Raw genomic sequence first — 14,157 nt, 5'->3', positions numbered from 1 at the left:
TTCTTTATTACAAAGTCCCCAGTATTATCCCCTTATTTTTCTAATCCAAGCTAGGCTTCTAGATATCACTGCAGTTACCATCTAAAATTTTTCAACAAGATTTGATATACTTTGACCTTAAATATATAACAATTCTTCTTAGGAAGCATTTATATGAATTAAGTGATTTTGTTTCTGTTGATCCAAAACATATTCTGTACAATTATTTCTTCTTTACAGTAACCTTAGTAACAACAAGATTTCAGAAATAGAAGATGGAGCATTTGAGGGTGCTATCTCAGTCAATGAGTTGCACCTTACTGCTAATCAACTAGACTCAGTAAGAAGTGGCATGTTCCGTGGACTAGACGGATTGCGCACATTGTGAGTATTAGGCCAATTCAGATTCCTTTGTTGTAATGTTATATGACTCCAACTTGTAATGATTCTCTCTTTCCCCCCTCATGTAGAATGCTGCGAAATAATCGCATCAATTGCATCCATAACAACAGTTTTACTGGGCTTCGAAATGTACGCCTGTTATCACTCTACGACAACCAGCTAACAACTATAACTCCTGGGGCATTTGATACTCTGCAATCCCTCTCGACATTGTGAGTATTTGGGGCCTTCATTAGCTAGAGGAAATGGGATTGGAGAGCAGAACAAATATTCTGTTAAAAAGTCTTTAGCAGTTACACAATATATTACAGGTATACTTTCAGGAAGATGTCACAATTACATTTTGAGCAAATGTGTACAGTATTAATTTGAGTCTGCTTGCATTTTCTATGTGTAAAATTAAAATAAAAAGTAAGAATACTGTAATAGTGTTGATGTCTGCATCTACCCTAGTGTAGTGATGGGGCTACACCACTGATAAGAATGGAGCTAGACAGCAAGACTACCAATGTTCTTCTTTAGCCAGTTATGCCATTTATATCTTCACTCTATGAAACCTCTTAGGCTGGAAACAGAAGCCTCTTAGCCTGGATTTCAGTCCCATGTTGTGTATGATCCAAGGAGAGCCAAACCCATCACTGCTGAAAAGCACATCGATGTCTCAATCTATTCTGTTATGTTGCAGTATGAAGAAATAATTTTAAAAGTACAAAATTACTCCATATTCATTGAGCAGTGTGTTGAAAATAATTTAAGTTACAGCAACTCTCTATTTTCTTGAACTCATAAAAATTCAATGCATTTGGGTACATTTTTAGTCACATTCTTTACAACAATATTGCTTTGGGAACAGTCAGTGGGATGGATGAAATATCACTGACAAAAAGACCACATTCATCATTTAGATACAGACTCATTCAAGTACAAAGGAAGATAATCTTTTAATTATATTATCCTAATAGTTTATATAACTACATTATACAGCCTATTTTAAAGGCTCATAATGCCACACAAGTTAAGCAAATCCTCGAGCACTAATGATATAGGATACAGAATCTAGTTTTGACACTGTCAGAACTTCGCCACATTGACATAATCCTATATGGCCTAATTAATGTGATGGTTGCATTGTTTTTATATGTATACTTTTTTGTAGTTTACAATCATCTTGTAGTTACTTGACTGCTCTTGCTATTCTCAGGAATTTGTTAGCTAACCCTTTCATCTGTGACTGCCGACTTGCCTGGCTTGGGGATTGGTTAAGAACTCGGAAAATTGTGACAGGAAACCCTCGCTGCCAACGGCCTGCTTTTCTTAAAGAGATTCCTCTGCAAGATGTTGCTTTTTTGGATTTTCGTTGTGAAGATGGTAAAAACTGCTCTTCATCATATTATTTTTTTAAACTATACATTTGTTATGATATCCTTCTGTTTCTTTCAAAAACTGCTAAATTAATAAAAGTTTTTGTTGAAAGACAATTAAACTATCCTAATGTTAATATTAAAGATGTTAATGTATCTGAGCTCATATAGTACTAATTTCTGGCAATACAGTACCAACTACCAAAGAAAACACTAAAAGAGACAAATAATTTCTTTAGCCAGTGCTGGTCATTCATCAGTTTTGTAACTTGCTTATCCAGGTTAGAGTCATAGGCAGTGTTGTGCACCATGTAGTAACATACCTTGGATGAGTTCCCAGTCCAATTCAGGACATATTCACACGTACACCTACACTTGCTCATTGCAACGGAATAGAGACTAATAATCCTAACACTAATGCTTTTGGGATGGGAAAAGAAAACATGTATAGACAGAGGGGGAATGTGCAAACTCAACAAAGACAGTGACTGGGTTAGGATTCTGGAACTACGAGACAGCAGTGGCAATAACTGCACAACTAAGATGGTTATTCCATGGCTAAGGTTACAAATACTGTTATATAAAGAAAAAAGGCACTAATAAAACAGAATGATCTATTACTATGCTTCTTGGTAACTGGCTTATCTATTAAAAAATTTGGCATTAATGATGCATGATTTTAAAGTTTAATTGATTTAGTGTTGAAGTAGAGAACTTATATGACCATTTAATAAACCAGTTCATAAACTGATTATTACATGTCAGATAATCTTAGTGATTTATTGGAAACCCATTTTGATAACTATTTCATCTCTCACTTGGCAAAATGTTTTTCATTCATTATACTTTTTAATTTACAAATTGTGTCTGTTGGAGTGTACTTAATGTCATACTACTATCTTCTTTTCTAGGTCATGAGGAGTTGAGTTGTGTGCCACGTCCACAGTGCCCCAGTGAGTGTACCTGCCTGGACACAGTAGTACGCTGCAGTAACAAGCACTTGCGTGCCATGCCCAAGGGGATCCCCAAGAATGTCACTGAGCTGTGAGTGAAAACAGGGCTGGTTGGCTCATGACTCTGTAATAATTCACTATTAGAGAGAAAGCGAAATACACTCTTATGGTATTTATTGGATGATTTTTCTGCAGTTATGTGAAGATTCTGATAACTTATTTTTAATAGTACTAATGAAGGCATTAGCATAGTAAACACAATGCAATGACTATATAAGAAGACATTTTGTAATGAATAATACAAAAGGCAAAACACTATTAAATCATCATGTCACAAAAACTTGTGTTCAGTAAATGCCAGTTTTTATCCATGTTTTTTTCTCTTTGGTAGCATATTTGTACAGTGATAAGCATTGTTGTCTCAAAGGTATACGTATCTGGCTCTATTTCCTATACTATTCACTAACTATGGTCAGTTTACACATTCTCCTGTGGGTTTGGTCTGAATATTCAAAATCCTGCATTATTACAAGGATGCACTTTAGGGTACATGTCAACTAAGCTCAGTATGAAAGAGTGTGGAAGTTCCTGTGTGATCCTTATTACAAAGTGCTGTCCACACTAAAGCTTATTTTTGCCTTGAAGAGCTGTTATGGCTTCACACAAACCCATATTGAAGACAGCAGCTTCAGAACATAGAAGGAAAGAAGGAGGAATATGTGCCAAATGTTGTTTTTTAAATTCATTCCACTTCATCTAGTTCTTAAATGGCAGTGTAATAATTGTACTTAGGGTTTCAGATTCTTATTTCTTAATATATTAATCAGTTATTCATTTTAAATAAGAATAATGTATCCTTCATAACATAAATAACCTTTCTGATTTATGGGAGTGTCATTTGGCCATTTACTGTATCTTATTAAGCAATGAGTATGGGCATTGTGGATTAATGTGCAGTTGCTGTTATTTTTACATTTACACATACAGTGTAAATGCATTTTTATATACAACAGTGCAATTTATTTAAATAATCTGTTCACTATGAACAGTACCACATAGATTAACGCAGAAGTATAAGAGAGTTGTTGTTGTATTTGTAAAACAGTGTAATTTTACCAGAAAACAGTAGCCTATCAACAACAAATAAAAAATAAAACACATATAAGTCAATAAATGAGTACAATTCAGTTATTCATTTTAATACATAAGGCAGAATGCAGAGGCCAAAGGCCAATACCTCTTTAATTTTCTGACTGTCCTTTATCGATTTGTTTGAAATCAAAATGCATCCAAACTCCAGAAGTTATTTTTGGCTTTAAAATAATACCCATCTTCGATGACACTCCTTTTTATGTTTCTTGTCTTATTGTCACTAATGAGCCAGCATCTTTTTTTTCTATAAAGCACTATAACTATGAATAAGGTCAAAAACTGTACAATCATAGTTCAGATTATTTCACAAAAATAATTTTTAGAGCTTTGGAAAGCTTGCGGCGTGTTGGACAAACTTCTTTGGTCCTAATTGATCCATTCAGGTGGTGTCGGTGATGCCTAGGGGTTGTTTAGTGTTGTAGCGTTTATGTATTCTTTATGCTTCTATTCATTTTTGAAATTAACATGTCACTTGCTACTTCTTTGTTACATTTTATCAATACAAGGTGCTCAGATCCATTGTTTAAAATTTGGCGTGTCACCATTGTGAGCCAGTTAAGAGAATACTGTTACATTCCTAGTGAGATTTTTTTGATGTGCACCTAAAAAATATAAATCTATAATTGGAAACAATTTAGACTGACCAAAGACAGCTACAGATTATAAACAAGTGTACTTTTTAGTGCAGTTTATGAAAATTTGTTCATGCAAAGTTTAATATAGTAGATGTGTTAAATTACATTTGAAATTTAAAATACATATTGAAATATATTATGAAGTCGAGACTTCGTTTTTTAAATTAAAAAAATATTTTTTATTTAATTTCATTTAATTAGACATAAACAAATTACGGTAGTTTAAAACAGGAAGCAGGTTTATTGTAAAAATGAGAACATTATGCATTTCATGTGGCAGTTTAAAGCGTAATGGCAGTATTGATGATATTAATATTTATGAAGCAGCTATTTAACTGGAATATAAGAGAAAAACGTCAGCATGCATGGAAGCAGTGAGAACGGACAAAATGCCTCCGGAGAATCAAGTACTGTATGAAAAGATGCTGATGGACAGTAATTGCTGCAGAGTGTAAATAAAAATTGATTGTTTTATATCTCTGAATATTGAAACATTAATGATAAACAGATGTGTCTGTAATTACCAGTTGTGCTACATTTTTATATTTACATCCTCCATGGCTAATAAAAATATTATATTTTCAAATACACCCAGGTATCAATAAAACACTTAAAAGAAACCCTATAGCTAACTCTGTTAAGATGGGTTGTATGAATTTAAGATTTGCTTTAGTTTTGGCTATGATTTAAAAACCTCTTGAGTATAAAGATGTTTTAAGATTTAATTCCTTGCAGTTTTCTTCATCATACCTTAATGATTTCATAGTAAGTAACTTAGGCCTGTTATTCCACACTGTGACGCAGCTGGTGAACCTTATCAGCCTATGAATATTGTATTCTTTGCAGCCATTGTTTGAAGGTTGCATGGTGCAGAAGGTGTCATTACAAAGGGTGAATGCAAAGTCTGTCCAGTAGTGTCTTTATCTTACTTTGCAGGTGTGCAGTATTACCTTTTATTTCAAATGACAAAACGTTATTGTTAACTAATACTTTTTTTCTGAAACTCCAGAAGAATGCAGTCATGAGGTGGCTTTCAGGCTACTTGTAAATATATTTTATCATAAAACTAGAGTTAGAATTTTTGCTGCTTTTGTAACTGATATGGACCCGCTTAAAAATTTTTCTCATTGAATTTTAAAAATAGATTACATATCATTAACATTGGCCTGGCATACAAAATTCATCCATTTACTTAACAGCATAATTCAATTTTTGAGTCAATGGGAGCCTAAGTTTTTTTTGTGCAAGAATCAGTCTACAATGTACATTCTTGCAAAGAAACATACCCAGTAAGTCTACAGTCACATTGTACACAATTAAAGCATTATTGAAATAACATATAGGAAAGCCAGAGGCCCAAATTCTTCACTTTCAGTTATTGTAAAGATTGGTGGTAAAGCCCATTTTTAATGTCTTTCCCATACATCAGAACACTGACAATGAAAAATATATTCACTCTGTATGCTGTATATTTTAAATAGGGGATAACATAAGAAAGCAGCAAAAGTCCATAGTATTTGTTTTTAGATTTTGTTAACTTTAAATCATGATGCTGTGTAATTGAGGCTATTGATAAAGAACACATAGGTCATATACTTTTTTAACTAATTTCTCACATGTGAGGACTGATTTTTAAAAATAAAAAATGTAAGCACAACTTTAAGGTATCCCCTGCTACTGTATTTAGTTGATTTCTACATTTTTTATTTTTTGCATTTCCATAGCTATCTGGATGGAAACCAGTTCAACGCTGTGCCAGCAGAGCTTTCTACCTTTAAATTTCTTCAGCTTGTGTAAGTTACCAAAATAAGGCAAATATAATGAATGATGTATAAAAGTAAATATAACTAAAAAATAAAGGACTTTTGAAAAGCAAATTGCTTCAAGTTATAAAAAAAATGATTTGAGGCCCTGTTTATTTGCTTTGCTCCAGCACCTATGGAAATATAATTTATTAATCTTTTGTATTTGAAACATTCAGCAATTATAAAGCCAACAAAAAGGCAATGTGTAATGATTTAGGAAAACTCATGTTTATATAGAAATATTATTGTATGCATACAATAAATAACAAAAACAGTAGACAAAGAGAACCTCTGGGATTGAACTCTCTACAAATGAAAATAGGACAGCTCATGATGAAATCTACATATCAACTGTTTTAATATTAAACCCTTCCTCTTCAGTTATCTATAGCAAAGTAGTACTGCACAATGGACAGAGGAGCAGAGTTTGGGGGTGTAACCCCCCTTTTAACTTTCCCTTATGTACTTTCGTAAATTGCTGAAACCACAATTAAATTGCGGTATCTGTTACTTATTCTTACTTAGATTTAACAGTGATAAACAGCATTGTACAAATTGTTTAGATACGACCACACCATACAAGTAGCTATGATCTCCAGTTACCCTGTACTTTATAGCTTTGTGAGAAACTGTTTTTAAAAATGTTCAGTTCTAAGTTTGTACTGTACTGTAGTTTGTGAACCTACATCAAGATTTTGTTTTCCTTCAATTACAGGGATCTGAGCAACAACAAAATCAACTCTCTAACAAACTCCTCTTTCACCAACATGAGTCAGCTTACAACACTGTAAGACATATTTTCTAATAATACTACAGGCATTGTATGGTCCCCATTAGATTTTTTTCATGTTTCTTCAGTGACTCTTGGCTAAAGATCTTGAAATTTAACACAGCATTTTCCATCTGACAGCATCATAATATTTCAAGAGATTGTTTCACCTTGTATCAGGTTAACTGCAATTTCAGTAGTAAATTAAGTTGCATTTGCTAAATTTGATGCTCAACAGTAAGATGAATGATTAGCTATAGGATTCCAATATAATCTGAAATTAATCTTCCTTGTGTTTTATGGTGAGTGCCTTAAACAAAATTATCATTATTAAAATTATGGAAACACAACTTTAATGTTTGTAAAATATTTTAATGTGGTTCCACTGTATATATGAATACTTCTAGATAGTTGTGATACACATAGATTCTTCTTATAGGTATTATAGTTCTGTTCACCACAATGACGAGGAAGCAGATGAATTCTAATGTAATATGTATATTATTTATTTCACATTCATGCTGTAATATGTACATTATTTCACATTCTTTTAAAATCCCAAAAATTTTCAATACAAGTTTAAAGTTGTATTATAGTAGATGCTATAATTTATTTTTTAATGGCTAATTAACTGGTGAGCATTGTATGTTTGTTATAACAGTTGTGAGTGCTGTGATTCTGTGAGCGCTTAAAATACTTCAAACTGAACTTATTTTGGATGCTCACTTTCTCAGTCTTTATATTAAACTTCTGAATACTTAAACTATCACTCTTTATATCATAAAGTGACTGGAGAGGCAGGGGTGTGTTTGGTATTCAAGATAGCGGAGGTAACAACAGCAAAACTTGGAACAGTCACTTAAAGGAATATTCCACCCAAACATGATATTTTTATGTGTTACTTATCCCATGTGGTTTGTAGTAATGACTGAGAAAACATTTTACTGTCACGTTTTCATGCAGAATGGGGATAAAAAAAGTTTTACATATTATATAACCCAATGGTGGCCAATGCTGTACAATAACCAAAAAAAATCGAAAAACATTCATGGAAAAGAAGAAAAAAATCTCATATTACTTGTGCCACAAAACGCATGTCAGTTTTCCAGTCATATGCTTGAAATGTACAAAACTCATGCATTTTTTCTAAAATCACTAAATAGATACTTTGAGAAAAATCAGCACACATCATAAACAGAAACCTGATGTCCCAATGGAAATGCCTTTTTGAACTGAAGATAAGGCACTTTATCAGAGAATGAAGGGGAGAGGCAGAACTTCAGTTCAAAAAGGCAACCCCAAGGGGACTTGAGTTTCCTCTTTATTATAGGTGTTGATCTTTTGGAAATTATCTATTTAATGATATTTCAGGAGAAATTGCATGCATTTTGTACATTTTTAGTAGTGAATTATGTGATATGATCAATTTGAAATGATTTCTTCTTTTTTCCCATGGACATTTTTCACATTGTTTGCCATTGTCACTATTGGTTTATATTGTATCATAATTTTTTTTCTTCATTGTGGATGAAAACATGAGATGAAACATTTTCTCAGTCATGAGTACAAACTACATTGGGTAAGGAACATATAAAAATATCATTTGAGTCCAGCAATCCTTTAACACCAAAAGAGCACTTAATTTCCTGCTGCTTATTTTCTCCAGTCATTTCTTTTAGCAGAGTTTCCTGTAGCTTCTACCTTATGTAGAACAACAACTATAGGACCATCTTAGCATAAACTTTTTAAGACGGACTGGTAGGGTTGGCAGAGATACATATGTAGTGCTGTGTGGCCACTCCAGAAGAATTAGAGAAAGTGATTACTGTTTACTCCACACAATCTTCAAGATGTCCAAATGTAGTAGTACGTATTTAATTTTTTACAGAAAAGAACAATAGAAAAAGATTAAGGTGGCCCAGCTTAATTCTTTGAATAGGACAGTATAACATTTCCTCAATACAGGACAATAGGGAGTTGTTATGATAGGTGTTCCCTTAAATTTTTCTCAGGCTTCCAAATTAGTGGTTTCATTTTGAAGTTCATTATTTTTTATAGACTATTCTGATGCCAGTTTGTTTTGGAGATTGGCATCGTAATTTTGTGAAGCTGGCATTGACTTTACCGTGGAATTCTATCCATTGATACTCTGGGTCATCATCGCTTATGCCATCATCAGGTGCACCAGTATAAAGGTCCACCAAACAGTCATTCAGTACCCAAGACTAGACCAAATATAGTGAATCCACTTTTAACAATTTTGATTACAGGTTTCTTGATGCAAGTTCTGCCTTTTAGTTTGATTTTAGGTTTGTGATATAGGTCTGACGATTCTCTCTTTTAACTTATGGTTTTGACTCTGGCTTTTCCCTATTTACTCTGTTTTTTCTATAGTTTCTCACTCTCTATTTTGAACTGACTGCCTGTTTTGTAGTCAGTACAGGAGTTAGCATATCGTTAGCATTCAACATTTACATATATTCAAACAAAATTGCATGTTCAATTAATTTGTTAGGTTCTGTTAGCTATACAGAAGTTCTGTATTTTAATACATTCTTGTTTATCATGGCGCCACAGGGTGGTGAGATGTTCCATGTTGATTGTACATGCAAATAAGAATTTCAACATACTCTGCACATATGGCACCACCACTACTACTACTACTACCTCCCTCTCTGGTCCTTAAGCCCTAGAATTTTTGGTTTTCTAAGAATTCTGTCTTCATGCTTAAATAATATTTGTACTGTCAATTTAATCTTTACAAAATTAACAAAATAAGCATTATAATCCAATAACTCATAATCTCTCATTTTATCTAAAAAGTTTTAGGCTTTTAAGAATTACGGTCATCATGGACACATGCATTTTATACATTATGTTTTACACATTTTGTCTATCGTTCTTTTCAACATACAGTAATGTGTGAAATTGTTTTATAGTAGAATGATGAATTGTTCTTTAATGGCTAAGTAACTAAATTATTGCTGTATTTTATTTTATTTTTTCATAGAATCCTAAGTTACAATTCCCTGCGTTGCATCCCAGCACTTGCTTTTAAAGGATTACGATCCCTGAGGCTGCTGTAAGTTTGTAAAAATGTTGCATATTTTTCTATTGCCAACTGTACAGTATCTCTATGGAATTTACAAAATTCATTTAAAAAAAAAATAGTTATTTTTTAAATCCTGTTTAAACAATTTAACAGCCTTAACATGCAAACCTCTCAGTTGTACAAAAGCAAAGTAAAAGGCATGAGTGTGAGTATTTTGAATTGCTCAGATATTATGAATTATGAAAGAGGGTTAACCTTCAAAATGGTGGAACAGTGGTTAGTACTACTGCCTCAAAGTACCGGAGAGCCATGTTTTTTATCCACTAGTTAGTGTTCTTTCTGGAGTTTGAGTGTTCTTCTAATGTTAACATAAGATTTAATTTCTAGGGTGTGTGCTATTTTAATTACTGTGTTTAATTTGGCATGGTTTAGATGCAAATATCACTATACCTAGCACTGAACTTGTATAGGGTTGATTTCTGCCAATGTTACTAAGACAGACGTCTATGAATCTGAGATGGAAAAAGTGCCTTAAAAAAAGAGAGAATAAAATGTCATACAACTTGATTATACAAAATTTCCTATTAACTTGGTTATTTTAAAACACTGAGCAGAAATTTTTAAGTGACCAGGGTTATATTTTTAGCCACAATGGTAAGGAAATGTTTTTGCTGTATGCAGCATATCCATTATTTAGGGGTTGAAGGTGTATTACAGTCGTTTTACTGGGCTGGTCAGTGATTGACAATGGACAGTAAACTTTGTTACAATGGAATCAAAAATGACACTTTGTTAATTGTTACTTCTGTCGTTTTGGCATGTGCACTATATGTTCTGTTACTAATAAATTCTTCAAAAGGGAGTTCATCAAAAAAGAAACATGGAAAATAAGATTTAGTAAAAAAATAATAGTAATAATTATAATTAATAATTCATCACTTGACACCCAAGAACTCTGTATAAAGACATTTTAGGACAACTCATTAAACTAAATGTGCCAATCCACTTTCACACCATATGTGGTGCCTTGTTCTTAAACATTTACTCAATTAGCTTTTTTCTGGGGTGGCGGGGAAACAATTTCAACAGGAAAGGCTTTGTTGTGGAACTCAAATTTAACGTCTGTCATATGAGTGATTAAACTCTTGTAAATGAAATAGTTTAAGTTCTATGAAAAAACATTCCCTTGCCTGTCATGACCACCCATTTAAATTGGGGGAGGATCTCATATTTCAAAAGGGAAATCAATGTTATTGTTAATACTGTGCACTTTTTTGATTTTATGCACTTTGAGATGTGCCTGAGTCAGATGTGAGCAAAATGCCCATATATTGTACAACTGAGTTTATTTCTCAGTGCGTCAAGTAGTACATTTCAGACCAAGTGAAAGGGTTACTAGCTACTAACTTCAACTTCTTCTTTAATTCTTGACATACATTCCACCAGTGCTGTTGCAGTTTAAAGGAAGACCACACACAATAAGTGAGGTCATTGCTATCTCTTTTGAGCTTTGGACATTAAAAAAGACCTACTATAATTGTACTTTGAAGAATAGTAGATGGGAATGGTACGGGAACTGTAATGCCTCTGATTGCAACTCCATACAACAGATATTGCACACTGCAGAGATAATCATTGGGACTTCCCTCCCTTCTATCATGGACATGTTCACAAAGAACTGCATCCATAAGGCCTCCAGCACTGTGAGGGATCCCTCCCACCATCTGTTTTCATTTCTTCCATCTGGCAAAAGGTATCAGAGTCTAAAACCAACACTGCCAGACTGAACAATGGGTTCTTCCCACAGGTAATCAGGCACCTAAACACAATGCTACCTAATGCCCCTGTGACTGCCTGTTTTGTAGTCAGTACAGGAGTAGCATATCGTTAGCATTCAACACACAACACTGTGTGTACACACTTACCATAGATTTATATCTAAATTACTGCTCCTTTTCATCTATACCAATTGCTGTTTGTCAATATTATATCAGTTTGTACAGCTGTTATTTCTTGTTCTGCTCTCCCTTGTATAAAATTATCCACCCCTTTGTATTGTAATTTATTTTTGTATTTATAGTCTAAATTGTGGACTGTGGCCTAGGGAAACATAATTAATACCACTATATAAAATACTAATGACAATGAAACCCACTAACTTGACTTTTGCCATTGTTATGGGGACCTTACAGTGCAATTGCAAAAGTGAATAATGCAAAGAAATCACCTTTGGTAAAATATAAAAACTAATAAATACATAAATAATATATACCTAAACTGGACTGAACCTCTAGTTTCTTAAGACCCTAAACAAACTAGAAGATACCTTAGTATTTTCAAAATAGGGATGTATAGTATGATTTGTTTGAGCCATGCTGACAGTTTTCTCCTAGTCTTGTTTACACAATGTGTCCTCTTCTCGATTCATCAATACACACTTACTGTAACTCTGTTGTCCTAAATGACATCATGCATGTTATTTGTGACAAATGAACCGCCAATTCGGTGAACATCTATACTAACAACAACATTTATTTATACAGCACGTCTTCATACAAGTGATGTAGCTCAAAGTGCTTTATAAGATGAAGAAAGAAAGAAGAAAAATATAAAAATAAGATTAGGCAATACTAAGTAACAAAGAATAAAGTAAGGTCAGGAGGACAGAAGAAAAAAAAACTCCAGAGGGCTCGAGAAAAAAAAAAACAAAATCTGCAGGGGTTCCAAGGCCACAAGACCACCCAGCCCCCACTGGGCATAACATCACATAAATATTCTCATGTTCAGAGTTGACTTCTTTGCTGCCCAGTAAGCTTATAGTTTTTATATGGAAGAATACTTTGACTTTTTATCTGCTGTGTAACAGCTGCTAAAAAAGTTGTAAGCTATTTATTTTATTATAAAATTGGATAACCATTCCCCAGTGAAGAAATACAGACCTTCTCAGGGTGAATGTTTTATATAGCAATCTATAACCTTTCTTCCAATTTGTTCATTCTCTCAGCCTGATAAGTCCGATACAGAATCATGGGGAAACAGAACCAACATAGGATGGGACGCCAGACCATTATAGTGCTCACTCAAACAGTCATATCAAGATAATTTGATGGTGCTTTTCCACAATCATATGCACTTCTTTGGAATGTAGGATAAAACCAGCATACCCTGAGAAATGGAGGTGTTAAATGTACAAAACTACTGTACATAGAGTATAAAAAAGCAACAAAACATACAGTACCTTGTAAAATGTGCATTATGCAGTGAAACACATGTGATGAATCTGATACTGGCAGTCAGCAGTCATCATGTCTCTGATGCAGACTGCATTGACTCTTCATAACACTTGCTACTTGGTCACAAAATTGTTTTTAAACCTGCTTGTCCATATTTTGATATTTTATTACTGTCTGCCGATTAGAAGAGGTCTGTGCCCATTTTGGTTAGAATCCTGTATAATAGCATTTCAAACAATTATTTACAACACACATCAATTGGAATCGCCAGGAATCGATCCTATACAAACTGAAAAAAAGAAGGAACCAGAACTTGACAGGATGACGATCCATATTAGGGCAAATTCATCCACACTGATAAAGCATATAGTTTTCAATAACTATTTATATATTTTTATATTATATTTTATATTTATTTATACTGTATATCCTATTTATATATGAGAGGAAAGCATAACACCCAGACACACCCCTGTGTGAACACAGGAAGAAAATGGAAATTCTACAAAGGCATTGATTGGGAAAAGCTTTGATCCAGGAATTGAACAAAGACTTAGTAGCTATGAAGCAGCAGCCGTAATCACTATTCCACCATGCCATCCATATGTTTTAAGGAACAAAGCTAAGAGCAAAGTACAAACTAGCAGTAATTATATGTTTAGTTATTTTTGTTACAGCCTCTGAAAGCACTTCTGAGTATGAAAGCAAAAATATTTTTATGATTTCACCATTAAATTTTCCTTTTACATATACTTATTGGGGGTGGCACGGTGGTGCAGTGGTAGCGCTGCTGCCTCGCAGTTAGGAGACCCGGGT

The 14,157-nt window shown here is 33.6% G+C and overlaps 1 protein-coding gene across 2 annotated transcripts in view; it reads left to right on the top strand.

Annotated features, from left to right (window-relative positions):
• slit1a (slit homolog 1a (Drosophila)) overlaps positions 1–14,157 on the top strand; it is a 342,025-nt gene that overhangs the window by 286,105 nt on the left and 41,763 nt on the right. For both annotated transcript variants that reach the window (XM_028795698.2, XM_051922445.1), the window contains exons 18-24: positions 220–363; positions 450–593; positions 1,583–1,749; positions 2,654–2,786; positions 6,207–6,275; positions 7,003–7,074; positions 10,067–10,138. In XM_028795698.2, coding sequence (XP_028651531.1) covers positions 220–363; positions 450–593; positions 1,583–1,749; positions 2,654–2,786; positions 6,207–6,275; positions 7,003–7,074; positions 10,067–10,138 — 801 coding nt within the window. The remainder of the gene's footprint in view (positions 1–219; positions 364–449; positions 594–1,582; positions 1,750–2,653; positions 2,787–6,206; positions 6,276–7,002; positions 7,075–10,066; positions 10,139–14,157) is intronic.

The sequence above is a fragment of the Erpetoichthys calabaricus genome, chromosome 2 (genome assembly GCF_900747795.2).
Source record: "Erpetoichthys calabaricus chromosome 2, fErpCal1.3, whole genome shotgun sequence".
Lineage (NCBI taxonomy): Eukaryota > Metazoa > Chordata > Cladistia > Polypteriformes > Polypteridae > Erpetoichthys > Erpetoichthys calabaricus.
The sequence above is the reverse complement of the archived record's forward strand: the minus strand, read 5'-3'. Positions and strand labels throughout refer to the sequence as shown.